General features: G+C 51.7%; 2 protein-coding genes across 2 annotated transcripts; both read left to right on the top strand.

The window, feature by feature from the left end:
• Positions 1 to 545: 545 nt before the first annotated feature.
• Positions 546 to 11,120, top strand: LOC115518122 (keratin, type II cytoskeletal 75). Its single transcript, XM_030321432.2, has 9 exons — positions 546 to 1,113; positions 1,619 to 1,833; positions 2,961 to 3,021; positions 3,377 to 3,472; positions 4,319 to 4,483; positions 6,369 to 6,494; positions 6,637 to 6,857; positions 8,206 to 8,240; positions 10,415 to 11,120. Exons 1-9 carry the CDS (start codon positions 616 to 618, stop codon positions 10,651 to 10,653), a joined length of 1,656 nt encoding a protein of 551 aa, XP_030177292.1. The 5' UTR covers positions 546 to 615; the 3' UTR covers positions 10,654 to 11,120.
• Positions 11,121 to 12,774: 1,654 nt separating this feature from the next.
• LOC115519018 (keratin, type II cytoskeletal 5-like) lies at positions 12,775 to 25,305 on the top strand. Its single transcript, XM_030322681.1, has 9 exons — positions 12,775 to 13,254; positions 15,059 to 15,267; positions 17,994 to 18,054; positions 19,127 to 19,222; positions 21,265 to 21,429; positions 22,201 to 22,326; positions 23,006 to 23,226; positions 23,789 to 23,823; positions 25,103 to 25,305. Exons 1-9 carry the CDS (start codon positions 12,775 to 12,777, stop codon positions 25,303 to 25,305), a joined length of 1,596 nt encoding a protein of 531 aa, XP_030178541.1.

The following is a 25,305-nucleotide window of genomic DNA, read 5'->3' as shown; positions in this document are numbered from 1 at the left end:
AGGAAAAGGAACGGGCAACCAAAACCGGGTGCTTTCCCAAGAAAGATGTGTGCAGTGGGCCTTTCAGGACCTGGAAGGCCAGCTGCGGGAGGGGGCGCAGGTGGTAATTCCCGAGGAAACGCTCAGGAACAGGACTGCCGGGCCAAGGAAGAAGGCCTGGGAAACGGGGAAGGGGAATCGCAGTCACTTGTTTTGACACACAATGTTTGCACAGGAGGGAGTGGGTCCCAGGCCTAAGAAAGCGGTTTAGAAATGAGGTGGTGTTTTTAAAGCCCATTAGGAGATGCATGATTAGGACATGACTGAAAGCAATTAGCGTGCCTCTCATTCGTCTGCTGATCAAGTTGCGACTGGAAAGCAGTTTCCACGTGGGGGAGGGATGCCAGGGGAACCAACCAGTGGCCTTGCCGGTGTTTCCGAGGGGCGCTGAGGGTGAGCTCAGGGTTGGCGAATGCCTGGGGGATGCCATCAGAGGCCTCCATCAGCAGTGCCCGCCCCTCCCCGAGACCCATAAAAGCCCAGGCGGCCCGGGGCGCCCCAGATGCCCGGTCTCTTCCATCCCCCTTCACGCGCACCCGTGTCGGGAGCTCTCGTTGCCAGCCTCGCTCAGCCACCATGTCCAGGCAGTCCAGCATCACCTTCCAGACCGGCAGCCGCAGGGGCTTCAGCACAGCCTCGGCCACCACCCCTGCCACCGGCCGCTCCCGCTTCAGCTCCGTCTCCGTGACCCGCTCCACGGGAGGCAGCGCGGGGCTGGGAAGAATGAGCAGCGCTGGGGCAGGCTTCGGGAGCCGCAGCCTCTACAACCTGGGGGGCACCAGGCGGGTCTCCATCGGGGGGTGCGGCGGCAGCTTCCGGAGTGGCTTTGGCGGCAGGGCCGGCAGCGGGTTTGGGGTCGCCAGTGGATTTGGCAATGGGGGCGGAGCCGGAGGAGGCTATGGGGCCTCGGGCTTCCCCGTCTGCCCCCCTGGAGGCATCCAAGAGGTCACCGTCAACCAGAGCCTCCTGACTCCCCTCAACCTACAAATTGACCCCTCCATCCAGCGGGTGCGGAAAGAGGAGCGGGAGCAGATCAAGACCCTCAACAACAAGTTCGCCTCCTTCATTGACAAGGTGAGGCGGGGGCTGCATCTGTGCAGGGTAGCAGGAACTCTTGGACAGGCCCCCACCAGGACACCCTATGGAGGAGCCCTCCGCTGGACAGGTCCCTTGCGAGTGGGGCCAGATCACCCCACAGGTCCTTGTGGAAATTTCCCTCATCCTCCCTGGGAGCCACCTGGCTGGTTCAGCCAACTCTGAAGAAAGAGTTAACTTGTTCTCCACAGGAAGTTTCCACTGAGCAAACTAACCTAACCCAGAGCAAGTGTTGTCCAGACCCTCAACCCAAGAGTAGAGTCTCCCCAAAGAGACCTCTGAGCTGAGCACACCAGTTCTATGGAAGCCCCAGAGAACTGTGGGGGTAGCTTCAAGGGCTCTCTCATTTCCATTTGGAGATGTCAGTTATATAGCTGACAGATGGGTATCAGGTAAAAAGCATATTTTTCTTCTCCCCCTTATTAACTGGAGGGTCTGGCTCTGCCTCCCCAGTTTCTCAAGATGTCCTGCTCCTTCCCTGCAGGTGCGGTTCCTGGAGCAGCAGAACAAGGTCTTGGAGACCAAGTGGGAGCTCCTCCAAGAGCAGGGCTCCAAGACGGTGAGGCAGAACCTGGAGCCCTTCTTCGAGGCCTACATCAATGACCTCCGCCGGCAGCTGGACAGCGTCACCACTGAGAGGGGCAGGCTGGACGCTGAGCTGAGGAATATGCAGGATATTGTGGAAGATTTCAAAGTCAGGTAAGTGGGAGATGGGCTCCTGGTCACACACAGTCATCCCAGGGCTCCTATTTATAAGGACCAGCTGGGTGCAAAGGAGCCAATGCCAGTGCCATCAGGGTGATTTGGAACCTGCAGTCAATATCCCATGAGATGAAGACAGCATGGTGTGGGATAACAAACGGACTCCCATCTCATGCATCACTATTAACAAGAAGTCTATTTTAATCTGTCCACATGACCTCAAAGGGATGTGTGCATCATCAAACACAACACTGCTACTCTGGAAAGCATAATACTATTTCACAGCCAGCATATTCTTTAGTTCTGCTGGATGTGGGCTCTACTATTGAAATGGTGCATTTCCAGGGCAAACGCTTTTGAGGGTAAACAAGGCGATCCTCCTGGGGGAGGCAAAATTTCACTGGCCATCATCCAGGCTGCAGTACTTGAGGTATCCAACGAAAAGGGATGATCCTCCCTAACCCTTTAGCTGGCTTACCCTTGGCTTCTGAGGTGGAGCTACTACTCTACTTACTAAAAGCATACTACTTATACGGCTGCTCTGAAGTTTGGTGAAAATTCATCAGAATCTTCCAGAACAGTTTCCTGAACAGACAAATTTTACCTCATAAAATTAATTTTTTTTTCTTTCAGAGAGAGAACAAGCAGGGGAGGGGGCAAAGGGAGAGAGGAGAGAGAATCTTAAGCCCGACGCGGGGCTCCATCCCACAACCCTGGGATCGTGATCTGAACTGAAATCAAGAGTCAGATGCTCAACTGACTAAGCCACTCAGGCACCCCTACCCCACAAAATTTTTTTTAAATATTGGAATTGTGCATCTCTAAGACGATGGAGTTGCATAAGTACACATTTCTATTCCTATAAGTTCCATGCTCACCTTCTAGTCTTACAAAAGAAAGAAGAAAAAAAAAACATCTGGCAGAAGAAATGATTTCCCCTTTTATAGAAGGAGAAATAGAGGTTAAGTGAATCACCCGAAGTCACACACAGGTCAGTGGAAGAGCTGGAAAGGCTTTGAGGTCTCTGAACTCTTGCTACACCAGAAGCAAGGGAAGATTTCAGCCTGGAAGAATTCAACCGAACACTTGCTCAACATCACGCCTCCTCTTCTCTGTGCTTACAGGTACGAGGATGAAATTAACAAGCGCACCACTGCTGAGAATGAGTTTGTGGCCCTGAAGAAGGTAGGTGGAAAAGTCTCTCAAAGGAGAAGATTCGAAACTGAATCTTGGAGTGTGGGGTGACTCAACCCTTGGGACTCCCAAGAAATGTCCCATAACCCTTGACAGGATCTGGAGAGCTCAAACCTGCCAAAAGGCTCCCTCTGTATTTATGGCCCCACTGACCCTGCTTGGGTTTCTGTGAGCTCAGGGAACTCAAGCTCCCATTCTCTGCAGTCGCCCACCCCAACCCCAAACCCCAGACTCAGAGTTTGCTAAAATCCAACCTGGAAGGGCCAGGGAGGAGTCCGTCCAACTTCTTCTGGACTCACTGCTTGGGGCTGTGGTGTCAGAGAAGGATCCTGTGCTGTTGTTCTAGGACGTGGACTCAGCCTACATGAACAAGGTGGAACTGGAGGCCAAGGTCAATTCTCTGACAGACGAGATCAACTTCTTACGGATGCTCTTTGAGGCGGTAAGAGCCTGCAAATGTTTTTGTCCCTCCTGGGTCTGGAGCCTGGAAAGAAAAAGATGCTGCAGACAATTTTATCTATATAGGGACTCCACCCAGCATCTTGCCCAGATACTCTAAGATGGGGCTGGGGTGATCATGGGGACCTGGGAGAACTGCTTGAAATCTTGCCACCTTAAACCCTACTCCAGCTCCAAGGCTTCAAACCTCCACCCCATAGCATAACAAGGAGGGAGTGCCAATTCTCGAATCCCAAGTCCCTGGGTAGCATTCCCACAGAATTAAGACCACCTCTCCCTCTCCCTTCCCAAATAAGTTCAAAAATGCCAACTGCCCCTCAGCTCATTGGTCAGGGTGCTTCTTGCCCTCTGAAGATGCCTCATTCTCAGCACTGCCACTGTGAAGGCAGAGACCTGGGTCTTTAAAGGGGAGAGAGAAGTAGAGAGTGATGAAGTCACATTGTATGGGGGGCAACAGGGTCCTAAACCTCACTCTATCCTAAAGAAACATTTTATGCTGGCATATCAATCAACATGTCATATTCAGCTTAGTATAATTTGGACCAGAGAACACTGAGCCACCCTTCATGCCCAAGGAAAACACACAGGTAGGGGTCTTGGGAAGCTATGCTGGGGGACACACCCCCATCACACTGATCTGTGACCCAGAAGCTTCTCAGCGATTGGCATAGGAGTCCATAAATAGCTGTGAGTGCCCAGGGAAGGGTTGGAAGAATCCCTGCCAGGGATGCCAAAGAAAGGATTCCTGACCTAGATGGGTAGCCAATTGTGTGATTTCAAGATCCCTCCTTTTCATGCCTTGGCGACACTGAGTTTACTGGCTCTGCAGGAGCTGTCCCAGATGCAGACCCAGGTCAGTGACACATCTGTGGTCCTGTCCATGGACAACAACCGCAGCCTTGACCTGGACAGCATCATCGCTGAGGTCAAGGCTCAGTATGAGGACATTGCCAACCGCAGCCGGGCCGAGGCTGAGTCCTGGTACCAGACCAAGGTGAGTGTGGGCACCTCTAGGATAGGTTCCGGGACTAGTGTTATCAGAAGCCCCAAATAAGCATGTAACTATTAGCCACAAACCTCAGGAAATACATGAGCATTTCTGTTCATTTCAACATGGCAGATGTGTCTGGTGCTATGCAAAGTCAACCTGAAATGCGTATGGAAACCCAACCATACACATTAATATGTGGTCAGGCATTGTTCAGTGCTCAGGACAGCCATCGTCCCCACGTCACTTATGATTTCGTTGGGGCTGGGTGAGACTCTGAAACAACCAAGAAATAGTCATAAAGCTATTTCTAAATGGCTTATTCATTCGACACATGTATGTCAAGTAGGGTTACAGAGTTGTAACTAAATAAACTGCAGTTTATTTTTGGCGTGAGAGACCATGAAGTAAATGGAAGAGGGGGGGGCGTCAAGAAAGGGAAAAGACCATGTTAATAAAAAGCCTCCAAGAAGAGGTGGGTCTTCAGTCCATTTGGAAGCATCCAGGGACAATAGCTTACCAAGGACGGAGATGGTATTTAAGGCTGAATAAGCAGTCCTGTGGGGCTAGAAGGCAGAAATGGGCACTTAGCCAAGCAAGAGAGGTTGTATCAGGAAGAGGGGTGTGGGGATGACCATGGAGAGCTACTGTCCAAAGTCACAGATGGCCAGAAGAAGGTTTGGCTTTGGAGGGTGTGGTAGACTGAATGGTCCAATCCATGAGATCAGCTCCCTGACAAATCCAGACCCCTTTCAGACTCAGGAGCTCACTTGCATGTGGCATTCCATCTTGTGCCACGCTCAGTGCACTGCCTTAGCCCCTATCCCTGCAACGTGGTAGGAAGGAAGGAAGAGGGTGTCAGGTGCCACGTGTGCACAGAGTGGAGGCAGAGACAGACAGTGAGTGGAGGTGGGATGCACTTAAGCTGAAATTCATAGTAGCTGATTTACAGTGAACTATTCTCTTTGGGGGCGGGGCCTGTTGTTCCCTTTAACCGTGTATGTCTAGAAACAGAGCAGCTGGGCCACTCAGCGCTTTCAAAGCCAGACAGATCTTCCTTCCAGCAGGGACTCTTCTTCCTTGGTAAAGGTGTGGGCAAGAGACAGGGGGCGTTTGTTTCTCCTAAATGAGTGCATCCTGGATATGCACCACCAGATGGAGAGCTCCCTCAGATGCGGGATTTTGTTACAAAGTCTTCAGAACTGTGCCCCCCGGCCCGGCTCCATCCAACACGGATTCCCTGCAGCACACCCCTGCTCCCCCAGCACCGACATCTGGAGGGCTACCAAAATTCACGGTCACGTTGGTCTGGATGTATGCCCCTTGACTGAAAGCCCCAAGGACAGTGACCAAGTCACCTTCCCACTCCTACAGTTCACCATGCTCCTTCCTGCTGTAGGGTCTTCAGACAGGCTATTTCCCCTGTCTGGAATGTTTTCTCCCCAGCCTGTGACTTAGGTCACCCCTTTCCATCTTTCAACACGCAGCCAGAGCACCTCTATCTTTGGAAGGACTTCCCTGGGCCCATCCCCACAACTTCCATATCTGGGTCAGATTCCTTTGTTACACTCCCCTGTTCACTTCCTAAGGGGAACTTATCCCAATTTGGAAATATCAACTCAATAATATGCTAATTTATTTAAGGTCTATCTCCCCCAATAAACTCTAAGCAAGGGTCGGATTATGCTCTCTTTGATATTCCCAGAGCCTAGCACATGCCTGGCAAGTAGATGTGCCTAAGAAGTAGCACCTCAGTGAATGAGCGAGGGAATGTGTGAATGATCAGTGAATGGGTGGGCCTGCTGGTGGCACTGAGAGCCAGGCTGTGCACACAGGGAGTGCCCAGCCCAGGCGTCTGATGCAGTGACTGAGTCTGCTCTAATTCCATCAGTACGAGGAGCTGCAGGTCACAGCGGGCCGGCACGGGGATGATCTCCGCAACACCAAGCAAGAGATCTCGGAGATGAACCGGATGATCCAGAGGCTGAGAGCCGAGATCGACAGCGTCAAGAAGCAGGTGGAGTTTGGGCAGAGCCAAGAGCTCCTTGCACACTCATTTCTCCTGGGTCGTTCTGCCATGCTTCCAGGACCCCTGCCCAAAAAGCGCTGCACCTCCAGGGGCTGTCAGTAAAGCTCACGGCTTCCTCCTTTTCTTATAGTGTTCCAGCCTGCAAACGGCCATTGCTGACGCAGAACAGCGTGGAGAGCTGGCCCTCAAGGACGCGCGAGCCAAGCTAGTAGAGCTGGAGGAGGCCCTGCAGAAGGCCAAGCAGGACATGGCCCGGCTGCTGCGGGAGTACCAGGAGCTCATGAACGTGAAGCTGGCCCTGGATGTGGAGATTGCCACCTACCGCAAGCTGCTGGAGGGCGAGGAATGCAGGTGGGGGGCTATGCACCTGCTCTTTTCCAGCTGCCGGAGCATTCCTAGGGGCTTGGGTTGCTGTGGCCCCCTTCTCTCCTGGAAAAGGGAGCAAAATGCAGGTGGAACTGGACTATGAGAAAGAAAAAGCAAACAGGCATAATTTCTTTCCAGGCCAGTAAATCATTATTTGAAGTACAACTGCTTTGGGCACCCCGTAGAAATCTAGGATCTGATCAGGTCCTAGGTAATCAAATTCTATCAAAGGAGAATTTGGGTTATGTGGCAGTTCTGGATATGTGGTATGAAAGGCTCTGGGCTGAGAATAAATTGTCCCGGGATCTGGGCATACAGACCTACCACAAACTAGCCGCATAACCTTAGGGAAGTCAGTATGCCTTCTCTGGTCCTCAGTTTATTCAGTGATGGAATAAAGAGGCCAAACCATCAGAGCCCCAAAGCTTGGTGGGACCTTTGCGCTCTGCCAATTACCAGCTGTGTGACTGAGGGCAGATTACTTTACCATTCCATTCCTCATCTGTAAAATGACGATAACCATGGTTTCTATCTCGTACATTATTCAGAGGGTTGAAACAAGGAAATGCACATAAAGTTCTTGGAACAATGCATGGTACATAGTAAGTGTTGAGAAAATCTTAGCAATCACTCAGTTTCGTGGCTGGAGATACGGGCTTTGGACTCAAATGAGTCTGGCTTCAAAACTGGGCAACTTTGTCAGCTTCTCTGTGCTTCCATTTCCCTATCCATCAAACTGAGATCATAATACCTACTTAATGGGGTCACTGAGAGAATTAAACAGCATAATGTAGGTAACAGGTCCTTTTAATGTTCTAAGTATGTGTTTATGAATGAATGCCAGTTCTGTCCTTAGCATGGTAAAGCAAAATTACTCTAGTTGCTACAATAATAGGCTGATTATTGTTATTGTTATGTTTATGACTCAGACTCTTCTCCACACCTATAATCACCTCAGCACTGCCCAGTGCATGACAACAGTCCATTGTTGAGAGAGAAATCTCCTTGTTCCTTAACAAGCCCTGCCTTTCCAACTGACCCTAGTGTATGATTAGCTTTAATTTTCTCCAGGTGTCTACCTAGTTTGAACCAAAAAAATGTGTCTTTGAGATTACAGGGTTTACTCCTAAGAACCTCAAACTCCACATTATTTCATTCATTAGATTATTGTTTTCAATACTACTAGTATTTAAATAATTTCAAACTCCATTACTTCTGCAATAAAAATAATAAAGGGTTCTTGAATGCACTTAATTGCAGAAATGTTGTTTCAAATGCCCACAAGCTGCTGGACGTAATAGTAACCTTCCTTCTCCCCCTTCCTCCCAACCAGGCTGAGTGGTGAGGGTGTTTCTCCAGTTAACATCTGTGAGTATGACATCCTCTCACGTCATTTGGTGTGCATGTGGTTGGGGACAGGCATCGTGTGGGAGGGTGGAGGGCGTGCATGTGGCATTGGAAGGGAGCCCACGAATCAGGTTCATTTTGAGGTCTGAGGTCTTAACTTCTTTAAAATGAGAGCCATATTGGGAGTCTTTTTTTTTTTTTTAAGAGAAAGTGTGTGTGAGCATGCAAGGTGGGGAGGGGAGGAGAGAGCAAGACAGAGGGTCCAAAGCGGGCTCCCCACTGACATCAGAGAGCCCAGTGTGGGGCTGAACTCCAGAACCATGAGTTAATGACCGGAGCTGAAACCAAGAGTCAGATACTTAACGATCTGAGCCACTCAGGCACCCCTGCAATTTTTTTTTAAGAGAGAATCTTTGATGTCCCAAGTCTAACCTCTTTGCAAGTGAAAGACACCACAGAGAGGGTGATAGGAGGTCTGCTGGAACTCTTCTGCATGGGTTTAGAAAACACACAGCTTCCACCCCCCACCTCCCGGGATTCCACACCTTTCTTGCTGGGGGTGCAGGTCTAGCTCAGAGATGAGCATTTAGCACAGACGGGATTTATGAAACCCTGGTCTGCCCTTGGCCCTCAAAGGGAGCCTTTGCACTGGGTCCAAGGTCCTTGCTGTAAGGCAGCCCCTTTCCAGAACAGTGTAGAGAGAAGCCCTACCGCTCAGTTATGCTCTGCAGAGTATAAACGACAGAAGGTTACCAAGGTTTTCCAAGGTAGTGAGAGCACATAAGACAGGGCATTTGGGTGCCACTGCTCAGGAACAAGGAAGGGTGTTGGCAAGCTGGAATGGCCCGGCAGTGTGAAGAACACTCATTCACAGAGCTCAGTGCTGGCATCGTGAGGCTAACAGACATGACTTTCACAGTGTATGAGTGAGTTTGGTTTTCATTAATGCGGGATTCACAAAAGCACTGATTATTGTAACCGATGATTCTAGAAGCCAGAGCCCTCTGAACTACCCAGGTGTCCTCCCTCGCTGATACCCTTGGCTAGTGGCTCCAGAGACCCTCAAAGCCAGTTTTGGGGATGAATGGTATAACCTCTAAAGTTTCTTTTCTCTTGAATGCACCTGAAGGTCTCTGTTTGTTATCTAGGGCAGCAACACAGTACCACAAACTGGGTGGCTTAAAACAGAAATGTAGGGTCTCACGGTTCTAGAGACTAGCAATTCAAAGCAGAGGCGTCGACAAGGCCTTGCTCCCTCTGACACTTGGAGGGGACTCCTTCCTCACCTCTTCCTAGCTTCCAGAGGTGGCTATCAACTCTTGGTGTTCCTTGCCCTGCATCATTCTGATTGCTGTCTCTGTGATCACCTGGCCCTTTCTCTATGTGTCTGTCTTCACATGGATGCCTTTCCTCTTCTTAGAAGGACACAAGTCATACTGGGGTAGTGCCCTCCCTAATGATTTTCTCTTAACTTGATTCTGTCTGCAAGGTCCCATTTCCATATAAGGTTTCATTCACAGCCATGTGTTAAGATTTCAACACATTTTTTTGGAAGACACAACTCATTCTATAACAGAGTCCATTTTTATTTTAGTTTCCCTTCTGAAGAGCCCCAGATAGTGTACTGAATATTGAAGGTGATTGGGTGGTTATAAAAGTTAGGAAAAGACAGGTTGGGGGCAGAATGGGAGCAGAGTTGGCCAGCCAGTGGGTCATCTGTCCCTCAGTCTATCAAGATGACTCCAGCCCCACTCTGGGATTCAGGGTGTGGGGGCTCGAACACTAAAGGAGGCATGTACATGCCATTGAGAAGGAAAGGAGACACCAGAGCCAGGCCCACGGAAAGAAACAGGGACAGAGCCACAGGGGAGTGTGATGGGATAGCAGCCTGGAGGACAGAAGTCTCCATTAAGTTCTGGAAGGAAGCGAGGCACCAAATAGCAGAGGGGAGGCAGGAAGACATTCCAGACTGGAAGGCTGCCTGGCATTACAGCCCAGGGAAAACGAGGCTGAGCACAGAACAGAGATCTCACCAAGTGGGCAGGGAATAAAGCAGCCGCCTGACCAGACAACCCTATCCCCACCCCCACCCCCACCCCCACCCCCCACCCACAGACTTAAGGGCACAGGCCCTGACACCCTAGGTGTCTTCTCTCCTGCCCTTGATTCTGACTATGTCTCCTCTCCTCTGGCAGCTGTGGTCACCTCCACCGTTTCCAGTGGCTATGGCGGTGGTAGCAGCACTGGAGGTGGAAGCCTGGGTCTAGGTGGGGGCAGCGGCTACTCCTTCACCACCAGCACCGGGCACAACCTGGGGGCAGGCCTGGGTGGCTCCAGCTTCAGTGCCAGTAGCAGCCGGGGCCTCGGGGGCAGTGGCTCCAGTGTCAAGTTTGTCTCCACCACATCCTCCAGCCGGAAGAGCTACAAGCATTAAGTGCGGCCACCTCGCTTCCTCACCCCTGCCCTGAAGCCTGCCTGCTTGCAGACCTGGCCTGCCTGCACTCACAGACAGGATACCTGGGTCCTTCTTCTTCTCCCCTTCCACAAGGCCTGCCCATGCTGCTGGGAAGGAAGCCTGGTGCCCTGGATAAACCCCATTCCCCAACTTAAGCCAGCCTCTGCCCTCCTGGCAGTCCCCACAGTGCTCCTGTCCCCTCCCTGTGCCACTGCCGCCCTCCTTCAAGATTCACATTCAGCTTATCGTGCAGAGACCTCCCCTGCTTCAGCTCCTCCTTCCTTCTCCCCACCTTCCGGTTGCAGAGTTAGGGAAGTCAGTGTTTTCCAGGCCATCTCAATGCCAGGTTGTCAGCCCCACCTGTCTCATGGTGCTTATGAGCTGCCTGCTGGGAGTGAGACACATTCCCTCCCTGGAATGTGTCTATTAAATGCATGTGGAATGTGTTCGGTGTCCAGCCCTCTGTTTGGAATGGGGATGCAGTCCCCAGTGCACATCAGACCCTCCCCATTTCCCTCAGAACGGAGAATGCTGGACTTGGGAGATGGGAGGGATGGAGGGGGCACCAACTGCTGGCTAGATTCCTTCCTGGTCTTTCTGCCCATTTCCTCTGGCCTCATGCTGGGATGCCTTCCTTGAGAAGCCCAAGCCCCTGGGCAGAAGCTGTGTCCATCCTCCCTACTCTGTATGTCATTCAAGGCGATACCATCCCCTCCCAAAACCAGACTGTTTTCTGAGGACACTGACGTAGGGTGGGCGGCCCAGCCCTCCTCCAGCAAAGGGGCTGATTGTTCCCTGACAGCTTCAAACTTGCAGACCTGAGCAGAGAAATAACAGGCCAGGAGAGGAGTTAAAAGTCAGCCCTGGGGGCAATGCTTTCACCAAGCAGGGGAGCCATTTAGGCCCATAATTGCAGGCAGCAGTGAGACATCCAGGATGTCTAACCCACATTCCTGAGTTTAGTCTGCTGAACCCCTCCCATAAGGCCTGAGCCCGGCATCACCCAGACTAGGGACAGCCCATGTGGGCTCAGAGGAAGTGGGCTCCAGGCTCAGGACCACGCTAAGGACTGGCGGGAGCTAGGAACTGGGAGTCTGAACCACAATCAATGAGGGTGCTGTACAAGAAGCTAAGTGGCAGGGGGGAGAGGAAATGAACCAAGACAAGAGAAGACGAGTCTAAAACCAGGGGCTAAAATCAGGAAGGGCTGGGAGGGATGGCAGGAAGAAGAGAAATGACTCTGAGGGCAATTGTTAAATGTCCCTGGTCCTCACGGACAAGAGAAGACGAGGGGACGGAAATGTGGCAAGAAATCCTGTGCCTGCCACCCTCAGATAAGCCATCTCTCTTCCACCAGTGTCAGGTGCAAAGATCCAGAGTAACCTGCTGTCAGACCACTGCGCCCTAACATCGGCTCAGCAGGCATGAGCCACGTGACCTCAGCCAAGTTTCTCAATGACTCTATGCCTCAGTAGCTTCATGAGCAAAACAAGAATAATAACGGCTACCCCTGGTGCTGCATGGTGATTAAATGAGAAGACAGGTGTAAAGCAGCCACCTCTAGCAGCTGCTCAATACACATTGGCAATTATTATTGTCATCCACACTCACAAGGTTATTATGAGAATCAAGTGACATAACACTGGCAATAACCAACCACATGGCCTGGCACAAATGGAATCCTCAGTAAAGGAGGTTTCTTTTCCTTTCCCGGTGACAGGAAGGGCCTAATCAAGTTCAGAGTCTAAGACCTGGGAATCCAAAGAGAGGAGCAGCTGGGAAAGAGTGGGAGTGTCTGCAGCGTGAGCCTGAGAACCTGGGTGGGTGGGGGGCTCAGGACCTGGTCCTGAGCAGGACCTGGACCAGGCCTGGTCCTGCCCTGGGTAGGGTGTTCCCCATGATGATTAGGGGGCAGGAAGATGGGCTGTGACCAGACATGCCATTGAGATGAACTCAACAGAGTGGTCTTTGATGTTCTCCGGCCAAGCCCAGTTCTCGAAAGGCATAAAAGTGAAGGAGAGCCTGGGACAGCTAGACTTGGAAGGCTCCTCGTTCCTTTGATACTTTCGCTCCTCTGCCTCTTTGGCACCAGCTCCCACCATGACCCAACGATCTTCTGTCACCATCAAGTCAGGAGGCACTCGGAACTTCAGTGCTTCCTCGGCCAGCCTCCTCCCAGGCTGCCGGCCCAGCTTCAGCTCTGTCTCCGTCTCCCAGGGTGGAAGGAGCTTCGGGGGTGGATTTGGGGGTGGCTTCGGGACCAGGAGCCTCCACAACTTTGGAGGCAGCAAGAGAATCTCCATCAGTGGAGGCTACCGCTCCAACCGGGCCAGCGGTGGGGGCGCTGGCTATGGGCTGGGTCTCGGAGGCATGGGCTACAGGGTTGGGGGAGCCTTCGGTGGGTATGGATTTGGAGCTGGGATGATGCCTGGCTCTGGGGGCATCCAGGAGGTCACCGTCAACCAAAGCCTCCTGACCCCCCTCCACCTGGAGATAGATCCCTCTCTCCAGCGGGTACGAAAGGAGGAGAGGGAACAGATCAAGACCCTCAACAACAAGTTTGCCTCCTTCATTGACAAGGTGAGAGGCAAGTGGTCCCCACTGGGAAAGTTGCTGGTGCCCAGGGTATGTGTCCTTTCTGTGCTTTTCTGAGGTCTACTGTGACTTGCCCAGGACCTGTGATCCTGGGGGCTGGGGAGACTGCCGGCCAGATGAAGGAGGGAGTGATTTCCCACCCTGTTGCGGTGGGAGCAGAAAAATGTTCATCTCTACACTCTAGAGCTGTCTGACCTACTGCAAGGACATTGTTCTTTTGATGGATAATGAATGTATACTTGGCTTAAAATTAGACAGCAAAAATGGATCATTTTGAAGGGAAAAGGACAAAGGAAAGAAAGGTTATGAGTTCAGTTCATGGAAGTGGGCTGGGGTCACTTTATCCTGTGCAGTTGATAGAGGCAGTTCCTCCTGTGGTGGCCTCCCTGGTGATTTGGGTATGTCTGTGACTGGTGAGGGGCCGGCTTTCCCACTTTTCTTCTGGTGAGAGCTAAGCTGTGATGTCAGCCCTGAGTGCACCCTGCTGGATGCCTGGACTCTTAGGGGTTTCCCCAGGTCCAGGGAAAGAAGCTATTTTGTTTTGCACCACCACCGGTTTACATCTGAGCTGGTTGCTCTTGTTTGGGAAGAAGCTGTTCAAGGGTCTGGAAAGAAGAGTGCCAGACTCTTCCAGCCCAGGCTCTACTACTAGGAGAACGTTCCCTAACTTCTTGGGCCTTGGTTGGGTTGGACAGACAGACTCCAAGGTGACTGTGCATGTCTAACAGGCTATGAAATGCTTCATCATATGGTCCCATATCTAACCAAAGGGACTGTTGAAGCAGTGCTTCTTGAGTTTTATCACCCATGCCAGCCCACTTGGCCTGGGGTTTGCACCAACAGATGTGAGATTTCCAGGAGGCCGGCTCTGAGGGGAACCGTGGGCCCTCCTTTTCTTGGTTTATCTGGAGGATAGTGGAGAAAAGGGGATGTGCTATGGAGGGACTTGGAGTCAGGATTGCCCTCCGGCCTGTGACAAAGGAAGAGAAAGGTGGGAAGGGGAAGTAGGGTGTTTGTTAGAGGCTCTCTGTAGTCACACTGCCATCTTCTCTGTTTGGGAAGCTCCTCTGTTCCTTCATTCTGAGACTGCGTGTCATTCCAGCTGCTCCCAAAGGAAGGACTTTGTTTAGCGAGAAAGTATTTACATATTCACAGGACTGCCTCCCAGACAAAGGAGCAGATGAGTGTAACTTAAGAAAACCAAATAAGTAGCACAAGACCACAAGGGACCTGGGTGCAGAGGGGGCTTGGCAAGGCCACACAGTTGGCTGTCAACATGGCTGGGATTGTGCCCAGTTCCCCTCAACGTGACATTAGAGTGACCCATTTCAGCATTCTTGGACTGTATGGGCAATTGAGTTCAGATTCTAGATCTAGAGAAATCACGTAAGAAAGGAAGTGGACAGATTACATTTTCTGCCAAGAACCTCCTGCCCATTTAAGGGGAATCAAAATCCCACCCAGGAACATGGTGGTGGAGTGTTCTTTCCTTCAGCTACCACACATCAGCATGATTTGGTGTATATGGATGATTTCTAGCCTCTCTGGTCCTGGTCTCACTTCTCCCATCTCCAAACCAAGCCACCACCTGCCTCCCAGGCCATTGCACCAACATTTGGGTGGCTCTTGACATTCCAGGCTCCTTCCAGGATGAGGAAGAGGAGCCTGCTACCTGGACTCCAAGGTCTTTCAGGGCCTCTCTGCACTGTTGGTGGGTCCTGTATCCCAGAGCCCTCTGGGGAGGCTGCACAGGGCAGCCCTCACAGTTTCTCTCCTCTGGCTGGGACAGGTGCGGTTCTTGGAGCAGCAGAACAAGGTCCTGGAGACCAAATGGAGCCTCCTGCAGGAGCATAAAACCACCAGGGCCAATATCGAGCCCATGTTTGAAGCCTACATCAGCAACCTGAGGCGGCAGCTGGACTGCCTGGGTGGAGAGCGGGCACGGCTAGAGACGGAGCTCAAGAACATGCAGGATGTGGTGGAAGACTTCAAGAACAAGTGAGTGGACCCTCCACCAGCTTCTGGGAGGTCCCTGCCCTGAGGCTCCTGGGAGGCCCTGCTCTCTAGAAGTGTCCAGTCCAGCGGAGAAAGGGGACACAGGCTCAGGGCAGTGAGATGGAATCAGAAAAAACAAGGGGACCCTGTGGTCAAGAATGTTGAGGCTCTGGGGAGGGGTGGGGCTATAGAGGGTGGTAACTGACATGGTCACAAACAGCAGGATTTGAACAACAATCTGGTAAAGTCTGCAGACGGAAAGTAAGGCTCTGACATAGCAACTATTTTATCCAATGTGATACAAGTGGCAACTCATGAGTTAGGACTTAAACCTCTAGAATCTCACCATCACATTTATTCCACTCAGTCCCACGGCTAACTTGCACAATGTTTGGGCATCTACCCCAACCCTGGCCAAGGCCAGGATCAAAGCAAGAGGAGACCTATCTTCTGCCTCCTCCACAGAACCACACACACACACACACACACACACACGCACACACCACTAAACATGATGGCATGTTCATGCCTGTACATTCAAGCAGCTCCTTATTTTTATTGATTTCATTTATTTCTGATGTTCTTGGTCCAAACAAAATAAGTAATTTCATAAGCAGTTTTGGTTATGCTTTGTATAATGTAATGAGAGTTCAGGTCTGAACTGAGTTGAAATGGTAGCCACTACCCGCATGCAGCTATTTTAATTTAAATTAATTAAAATTAAATAAAATTTGAATTTAGCTCCTCAGTCACACTAGCCACATCTCAAGTGCTCAGTTGCCACACGTGGCTAACGGGCCCCGTAGCCGATGCAGATATAGAGCATCTCTATTGTCGCAGAAAGTTCTACTGGACAACACTATAGACTCTAGAGTCAGTGGATTTAGAATCTTGGCTCAACTGCTTACTAACTGAATGATCTCAGACTCTCTGAACCCAGGTCCTTTGTCTGTTAAAGGGGATATTAATAGTGCCCACCTCATAGGAATTGAGAATATTATATCAAAACTTGCATATGAAATACTTGGTAGGGTGACCAGTGCCTGGCACATAGTAAGTGTTAACTATTTTTATTATAGAGATGATTAGGTATGTAATGATGCAGACATAGGCAAGAGAAGCAATTGCAGATGGCTAATTTATAACATGTATGCAAACACGAGGTAACCGTGTTTCAGTCCAAGAAGGCTTCCCGGAGGAGGAGATAGAAAGGTGGAGAAGGAAAGAGACACAGGGGAGAACTACTGGGGCGGGCGGGCTGGGGATCTGTTGAAGAGCATGCTCCCGGCTGATGGACAGCCATGTTCCTGTGGCAGGTATCTAAGAGGCCCATGAAGGGAGAGTGACTGTGAGCTGGGAAACACAGAAGACAAGGACAGTTGCATGGAGTTAGGTGAAGAAAACATGTTCAGGGGCACCTGGGTGGCTCAGTCGGTTGGGCAACTGACCTCGGCTCAGGTCATGATCTCACAGTTTGTGGGTTGGAGCCCCATGTCGGGCTCTGTGCTGACAGCTCAGAACCTGGAGACTGCTTTGGATTCTGTGTCTCCCTCTCTGCCCCTCCCCTGCTCGTTCTCTGTCTCTCAAAAATAAATAAATGTTAAAAAATAAAAAAAAAAGAAAGAAAACATGTTCAGATTTAATTAAAAGGCAGCACGAGGAAGCAATAAGGAAAACCACAAGAGTTCTCCCAGAGGACTTGGGAGAAGGCATAGTATTGGAAATTCAATGGCAGGAAAAAGCTTCCCTCAGATCCTGCTGGACAGCTGAGGCAACATCGAAGTGGGGAGATTCTGGTTATATACATAAGGCAGGATAGTGCTTGGTGGTTTTAAAAAAATAAGGACAAGCCATTCAAAGATGAGAAAAAGCCTCTGAGAGGTTAAGTGACCTGCCCCTGGTGACTCAGCTGGTAGGTGGAGGAGATAAAGCCCCAACCCCAGCTGCCCAGAGCTGCTAAAAAGAGTGGGGTTCACTGATGCTCAGGAGGGTTGGGAGGAAAAGGATCACCTAGAGCAGAAGGGGAGCTTCCTTCCCAGAGGCCAGTGTCCCAAGGGGGCGGGGCGAGTGGGGCTGCTCTCGAGGGCCAAACTGAAGAATGAGAAACCTGGGCAGCTGCTGGTGGGAGGGACTGCTTCCTCTCCATGGTTCAGTGCAACTAAGAACAGAGCGGCAAGGCCACATGAGGGCAACACAGGCCGCAGGAGCCAGCCAAGGCCTGGGACTGTCTGCCCTGGGTCAGACCATCCTCTCTGTTCTTCTCTTCTGTTTGGCTTGGGGCGATACCAAGGGGGTGAAAAAGGAGGCATGCTGGCCCCTTTATGCAGCCTCAGCCCTCTAAAGATCAGAGCCCTGAGAAATGCAATCTCAGGAGGAATGAGGGGGTGACTTTGCTTCATTGTTGTTTTGGGTTTGACTTTTGTTTGGGCAGAGGTGGTTGTGTGATTGATCTGGGATGGGAGTGGGGCATGTGTAACAGGGGAGCTATGCTCCAGTAGCACGTTCTCCATGTCCGTTCTGGAGACCCACACTATCTACCCACCTACAGCCCCCACTGTTTGACCTCACTCCCAGAACCCTGCTCCTAACACCAATCCACTTTTTTAAAATTGATTTATAATTAGCATACAATATTATATTAGTTTCAGGTATACAACATGTTAATTCCATATTTTTATATGTTACAAAATGGTCACCGTTGACAACCCACTTCTTGATCCTTCCCACAGGTACGAAGAAGAAATCAACAGGCGCACGGTAGCAGAGAACGAGTTTGTGGTGCTCAAGAAGGTAAGGGGACAGGGTTTCTCCCTCCTGACGCTGAAGCCCAGGTAGCGCCTCCTGGGAGTGACAGCTGCCACTGAAGCCAGTGGCCTTACAAGTTTAATCTGTGCAACTAATTTTTGAAGCAGGTTTTACTTCATTTTTTAATGTTTTTTAAAGAGAGGGAGAGATTGTGTGTGGTGTGCACACTCATGGTTGCATGTGCACGCACGTGCACGTGTGGGTGAGGGAGAGACAGAGAGAAAGGGAGAGAGATCTCAAAGAGGCTCCATGCTGTCAGCGCAGAGCCAGATGTAGGGATCAACCCAACCAACTGTGAGATCATGACCCGAGCCAAAATTAAGAGCCAGACCCTTAACCAACTGAGCCACCCAGGGGCCCCAAAGCAGGTCTTACTTTAGAAGTGAGAAAACTCAGGCTCAGGCAGGTTAAGTAAATTGCCCAAGTTTACCCAGATCATCAGCAGTGAGTCAGGATCTGGGACTCCAAAGTCCCAGCTGTAAATCATGACACCAGCTCCTCCCCATGTGGAGTCCCTGTGGGGAGAAACAAGCAAAATGGACCCTGTGCTGAGCTGAGTCTCCAGGACATCAAGTCAGGCTCAGGAGGACAGGGGCAGGACAGGGATCAGCTCCATGGAGGTATGATCTTTCTGCTCAGCGGGGGCAGGCAGAGGGAAGGGATACCAGCCAGAGCGGGGAGAATGGAGCAGCGGTGTGTAAGGTGCAGGGAGCTGCTGAGAGTGTGAGGAAGGGGGGAGGCCACGGAAGGCGTGGGGAGAGGCTGAGAGAGCCCAGAGGCAGCAGAGGCCCAAGGAGCCAGGATGGGGTTGACCTGATCACATGCAGGTGACAAAAGACATCTGTTCATGTGGCACCAGCTGATGAGTGAGTGGGCATTCCCCAAGAGCCCTGGTCCCCACAGAGTATGGGCCCTCCTGCAAGTTCCACCCCATATCCTGGAACAAAGAAACACCCTCATCCCCGGGAGATGAACTTCTCCAGCCTAACTCCCAGTCAGAGAGGCTGGCTGACCCACGAAGGATGGGATTCAGAGTGACAGCATGTTCTGTGCCCAGGACGTGGATGCTGCCTACATGAACAAGGTGGAGTTGGAGGCCAAGGTGGATGCCTTAATGGATGAAATCAACTTCCTGAGAGCTTTCTATGATGCGGTAAGCAGTGCCAGGTGCTCTCCCCACAAGCGTTGGAGGCTGGGGTCCTGGGCTGGACACAGAGACTGACAACTCCTTCCTTCATCTTCTCTCTGCCCTCCACCCCATCCCTGGGCTGGAATTCATGGAACAGATGGCTGCCTTCCCTACTAAGGAACAAAATGAGGTTCCCTAGGGCAGCTGGGGGCTCAGATGAGGTGAGAAATTCCACCTTGACCATTTGGACCAAACATGTCTGTTGGTCAGACAAAAAATCCCTATCATTGAATTATACGTGATTTCCACAGACATATCTGAGCAGCCAGGCTCACCCAGTCCAGCTCAGACTTATCAGCTACTCTTCCTAGAGAGGCTGTAGGGTGATGCAATTTCACAAACCAGGTTGCAATTAATGAGCCCTTGGGTGCTTCTAGAAGCACACAGCACAACTGCCTGGTTCTTCTGAAGACACATGTTGTCATGCACTGCTGTATGCCAGATACTGTTCTAGGGGCTACAGGGGCAGTGCTGAGCAGACACAACAAGGCGTCTACATTTTTGGAGCTTCTGTTACAGTAAGAGAGACAGGCAGCACAGAGAGGATCGAAAACTATACCATTTAAGGCATAGCAGGGGCAATGGAAAGAAACAACAAGGAACCGTAGCAGGTAGGAGGTGGGTGATAGTTGAAGAGAAACTGAAGAACTGAGGATCAAAGAATGCCAAGAGGAGGCCATGGTGGCTGGAGGAGAGTGAGTGAGGTAGAGTGGTAGAGATGGGGTCAGTGATGTCAAGGCAGGGGAGCAGGGTGCATTGTGTGCCTCCAAGTGGGCCTGGTAAGGACCCGTGATATGCCTGTGCATTGCATATGTTTGGTGCCCAACAGAAGTTGGTCATGTTCTGGGAGCAGAAGCATGGGCTCCATGTAGTTGGACAGGCTCAATGACCACCCTGCAGCCCACATAAGGCACAAAGGCATCATTTTTCTCTTTTTTTTACTCACTTCAATGCTGACAGCTGCAAGCATGTGGGCTGAGACCCCCTGAGCTAGGTCAGCTATCAGAAAACTACTTGGGAAAAACGGATTGTGAAACAACAATGAAATAATAATTTCTTAAAGCAGGAAATACATGAGCGGGGAGAATGGAGCAGCGGCGCTGTTTAATAAACAAAGGAAAGGAATAGTTTCACTTAGATTTCTGCTTTGGACCGATGACTCGCAGGTTTCAAAGTATGTCAGAATCTCCTAGACATCTTGTTAAAACACCAGTTCTGATTCAGTAAGTCTAGGGTGGGACCCAAAATGTTGCACTTCGAGCAAGTTCCCAGGTGATGCTGCTGCTGCTGCTGCTGCTGCTGCTGCTGCTGCTGGTCTGAGGATCCCATTTTGGGAACCACCACCTTAGATGATCCTGGAAAGTGATCATTAACAAACTGTGGTTTACCTTTTCAAAAATCGTGTTATGTGGATATGAGTTGATTTAATCCTCACGGAAAGCATATGAAGCAATTCTAGGATGAGCCCCTCTGAGACTCAGAGAAGCCATCTAACCTGCTTGGCAGACCTGAGACTCGAATGTGTTGTTCCGGTGCCCTTTCAGCTGTCTCGAGCTGATTTCCATTTCCCATCCCTGAAGGGAGGAAGGAGCCAAGTTGGGAAACAGGATTGAGACGCAGCAGAGTTTCTGGCTCCTCCTGACTCAGTGTTCTGTCATGAGAGGATTTCTTTTTCTGGTGTGAAAGGCTGTGTTTTCTCAGAACATGAGACATCCTGGCACTGACAGGTCACAGCAAGGTGCACTCCCTTGATAGTGGGAGTGACTTCTGGAGGATGCTGGCTAGAGTTACTGTGAGGCTGCTCTCTGCCTGCAGATGAGGTAATGATAAGGCTATGGCATAAACTCAGCCATCTTCCTAATGTCCCTCCCATCCCTTCGGGCCTAAACAAGGTGCTGCACCCCAACAGTGCAAGTGAGGTCCTTGATGCCGGGGTCTGTTCCCCTGGCCACCATCTCCCAACACACACACCCTGCTTCAGCTCTTTATTTTGGCCCCCAACACAGGAACTGGCTCAGCTTCAGGCCCAGATCTCAGAAACCTCCGTGGTGCTGTCCATGGACAACAACCGCAAGCTGGACCTGGACAGCATCATCTCTGAGGTCAAGGCCCAGTATGAGGACATCGCCAACCGCAGCCGGGCCGAGGCCGAGTCCTGGTACCAGATCAAGGTGAGGGGTCGAGGCCAAGTCCATGAAATAATCTTAGAGAACTGGGATTTCAAAGGCGAATTAGGTCAACAGCCTTGTCCTCTCTGTCCCAGTCTGATGGGGTCAAAGGGATATGCGTTCAGCCTGGGGCTGTCCCTCCATCGGGAGCACCCCTTGGGCAGCACTGTCAGGACCTGAGGGAACAGCCAGATGCAGCCAGGAGGCGGTCAGTCCTCTGCCAGGGAGGAGGATAGACACACCTCCAATGCCCTGTGGAGGACAGCAAGGGACAGCTGGATGGTACCACCCATCAGTGCCAGCAGGAGCAAGACAGGCAAGGTGGGAACAAGAGCAAGGCCTAGTCTCCTGGATCCAGAGAAGAGAGGTTCAGCTGGCAGTGGCTGAGGGACTGGGAGCAAAGGCTGGACATGGGCTATACAATAAGATCTTCCAGGTTAGAGCTGGGTGGGGGTCACAAATGTGAAAAAAGCTTTAAAATCAGAGAGTGACACGCACGCCTGTATGCTGCTGAGCTTCTGAGGATAAGACCCCTGATGTGGAGGGACTTCCAGGCACAGACAGGAAGGGTCCAGCTGTGGGCTGGAGCCCGCGGACATGGAGAGTGAAGGGCAGAGCCAAGAGACCATGCAGATGGAATTAGATGGAAAGTAGCAGTGGGGGCAAAGGGAGACACCGCCAAGCAGCGTGCTGGAAGCCTGTTGGGCCCTGAGAAGCCACGGCCATCCTTTCTCTGGCCTGACGGCCCCTGCCTCTTGACTCCCCTGCCCCCAGTACGAGGAGCTGCAGCGGTCTGCTGGCCGCCACGGGGACGACCTCCGTACCACCAAGATGGAGATCTCCGAGCTGAACCGTGTGATGCAGAGGCTGCGCTCTGAGATTGATAACCTGAAGAAACAGGTAAAGCTGAGCTCCCAGAGGACAGTCTATCCATGTACCTGCCCGCCGGCAGACCTGGGCCTGGTCCCAATTCAGCCCATGCACAGAGAAGCCTCCCCAGATACGTGACTGCCCAGGAATGTAACTGTGCAGTCTTCCGCCACTCCAGGGACATTGGGCCCCCCTCTAGGGAAGAGTCTGTCCTCTGGGGGCATACAAAACAAAACTATCCAGAGAAGTGTGGCATTGGAAAAGACCCCCCCCCCCCAAATCATTTTATCCATTATAGCTAAGTCTCAGATTATCCAAGGAGGACAGAGATTGCTCTCATTTTTATTTTTTATTTTAATTTTTTAATGTTTATTTATTTTTGAAAGAGAGAGATAGAGCATGAGTGGGGGAGGGGAAGAGAGAGAGAGAGAGACACAGAATCCAAAGCAGGTTCCAGGCTCTGAGCTGTCAGTACAGAGCCCAACACGGGGCTCAAACTCACAAACCACAAGATCATGATCTGAGCCAAAGTCGGACGCTCAACCGACTGAGCCACCCAGATGCCCCAATTATTTTTAAAGATGATGAGGCTCCCACCTCCTTTGCATGAAATCCATTTCAGGAAATCCTCCCACATTTTTAACCTAAAACGCACATCTTACTGCACTGTCTATGGGCGAGCTCACAAACCCCTGTGTGCTCCTGGCAGTGTACCACACTCCAGAACGCAATCGCTGATGCCGAGCAGCGCGGGGAGCTGGCCCTCAAGGACGCCAAGCACAAGCTGGCCGAGCTGGAGGATGCCCTGCAAAAGGCCAAGCAGGACATGGCCCGGCAGCTGCGGGAGTACCAGGAGCTCATGAACGTCAAGCTGGCCCTGGACATTGAGATCGCCACCTACCGCAAGCTGCTGGAGGGCGAGGAGTGCAGGTGAGAGGCTCAAACAGATGCCACTAGGGCAACAAACACCACAGACACCAAGACCCCTACAGTGTCGGCCCCAGACAGAAAGTACAAGGGCAGAAACGAGGTTAAAACGCAGCTGCTCCCCAGAGGCACCCTGCAGTCTCAGCCATTCCTATAGTTCCTTTTGGACCCACGGCAGAGGGTCAAGGAGACAGGTGTCGGGGAGAGGTGGCCCACGACTACCTAGAAGGCCATAAGCAGAGCCGTTCCAGCCCACACCCATGACAAATGACGCCACACAGTCGTTGAACCTCAGGGGCTCTGTGTTTGCCCAGAGATACCTACAATCTGACTGCCCCTTTCTAGTGAACACATGTCCTTCCCCATTTCTCTATGCACTTTCCCTTGGTCTGTCTTCTAGATTTCCCTCACGGATTCATATTAGCTAGATGAACAAAAGGCTTGCTAAGCACAGGGCCTGGCATACAGAAAGCACTCCGTGCTGACAGCTATAAATGCAAAGAGCCCAGGGCTCATCAGCTTCTCAGCAAATTAAAATGTCTCTCTCTCTTCCCCCTTGCAACAGACTCACTGGGGAAGGTGTCGGACCTGTGAACATCTGTGAGTAAATGTCTTGGGATAATAGAAAAGTGGGAGTCAAAACAGAAAGCAATAGCATCACTACCAGGGATTTGGTGATAGATGTGGGCAGGGATGCCTTTAAGACACTCTCAAGGGCTCTGTGAAGACCCCTTTCTTCTTTGGCCTTTCCTTTCTGGGGGGTCAAGAGAGACCTGTGGTGATACCTCACCCCCCAGGGCCTGTCCCAGTGTGGTCACGTGTCCACAGGAAGGACTCTACTGTGGTCTCAGAGGACCTGAGCTACAGGACAGGACAGACAACTCGCAGAGTGATGGCTTAGCGAGTTCTGGCAGGAAATCAAACGCACCCAGCTAACAAGAGGCTACCAAGCTGATTAAATGGAAGGAGGCATATCTAGAATTGAAGCAAATTCACCAAACAAGTAGAGCAGTGACTGACCCGGCTCGGCCTCGGCTCGCAGAGGGGAGAGCAGGAAGAATCATCTCACAGAATAGTCCAGTAGGATGAGGGGACATTCAGGGAGCACTGAGTCCTGGGCACGAGAATTAGAGTCTCCTTGGGCCCCGTGTGGCTCAGGCCACCAAGGGAGGCCAGAAAGCCAGGCTAGGGAGAGCTCAAACCCAGCTGATAACAGGGACGGGTTTGCTTCACCTGGAGAAATGGACACACAGAGGGGAGGTCAAAGAGGCATCTTCAAATGTTTGACAGGCGGTGGGGAGCCACATCCCAAGGTAGTGAGCTCCCCATCACTGAACATATTTGAGCAGGTACTACAAACCATTGACTTTCAGTGATGTGGCATAGGTGATTCCAAGTGGGGGAGGTTCATCTGGATGGCCTTTGGGCCTGTTCCAGTGGGGAGCTTAGGATCCCGCCTAGGAGAGGAGAACTCGTGCTCCATCCAATAGGAGAGGCCCATGGAGAGGAGGAAGGAGCACAGAGCAGGTGTGACCCTGGACAGGCTGCCTGATGTCTCTGTGCCTCCGTTTTTCCTCTGTGGCACGGAGGCGATGGGAGTAATAGTGTCCTCTCGGGCACGTTGAGATCAACGTGCTCACAGCTGCGAAGGTGCTCTGAAAACTGCGCAGTCCCTCAGTTGGAATGCTCAGTGTGGAGCAGTGTGTGACGGGGACAGCGAGTCCGTGCCCACCCTCTCTGACCCCTGCCCCGGGTCCGAGGAGATTCCTGTTCCCTAAGAAAGCACCACAGGAGGGAGCCCACCTGGGCTGAGAGCCAGGGAGGGGATCTTGGGGACTCGGAGGAGAGTGCCAGCGTGCCCTGTGCCTTCTCTCCACAGCCGTGGTCTCCTCCACCGGAGGCACAGGCTACAGTGCAGGTGGCGGTGGCCTCTGTGTGGCCGGAGGCGGCTACAGCAGCAGCCTGGGCTACGGCGGGGGCGGCGGCTTTAGCTCCACCAGTGGCCGCAGCATGAGTGGCAGCAGCTCCAGCATGCGTATCATCTCCAAGACGTCATCCACCAAGAAGAGTTACAGGAGCTAA

This window comes from Lynx canadensis, chromosome B4 (genome assembly GCF_007474595.2).
Source record: "Lynx canadensis isolate LIC74 chromosome B4, mLynCan4.pri.v2, whole genome shotgun sequence".
Lineage (NCBI taxonomy): Eukaryota > Metazoa > Chordata > Mammalia > Carnivora > Felidae > Lynx > Lynx canadensis.
The sequence above is the reverse complement of the archived record's forward strand: the minus strand, read 5'-3'. Positions and strand labels throughout refer to the sequence as shown.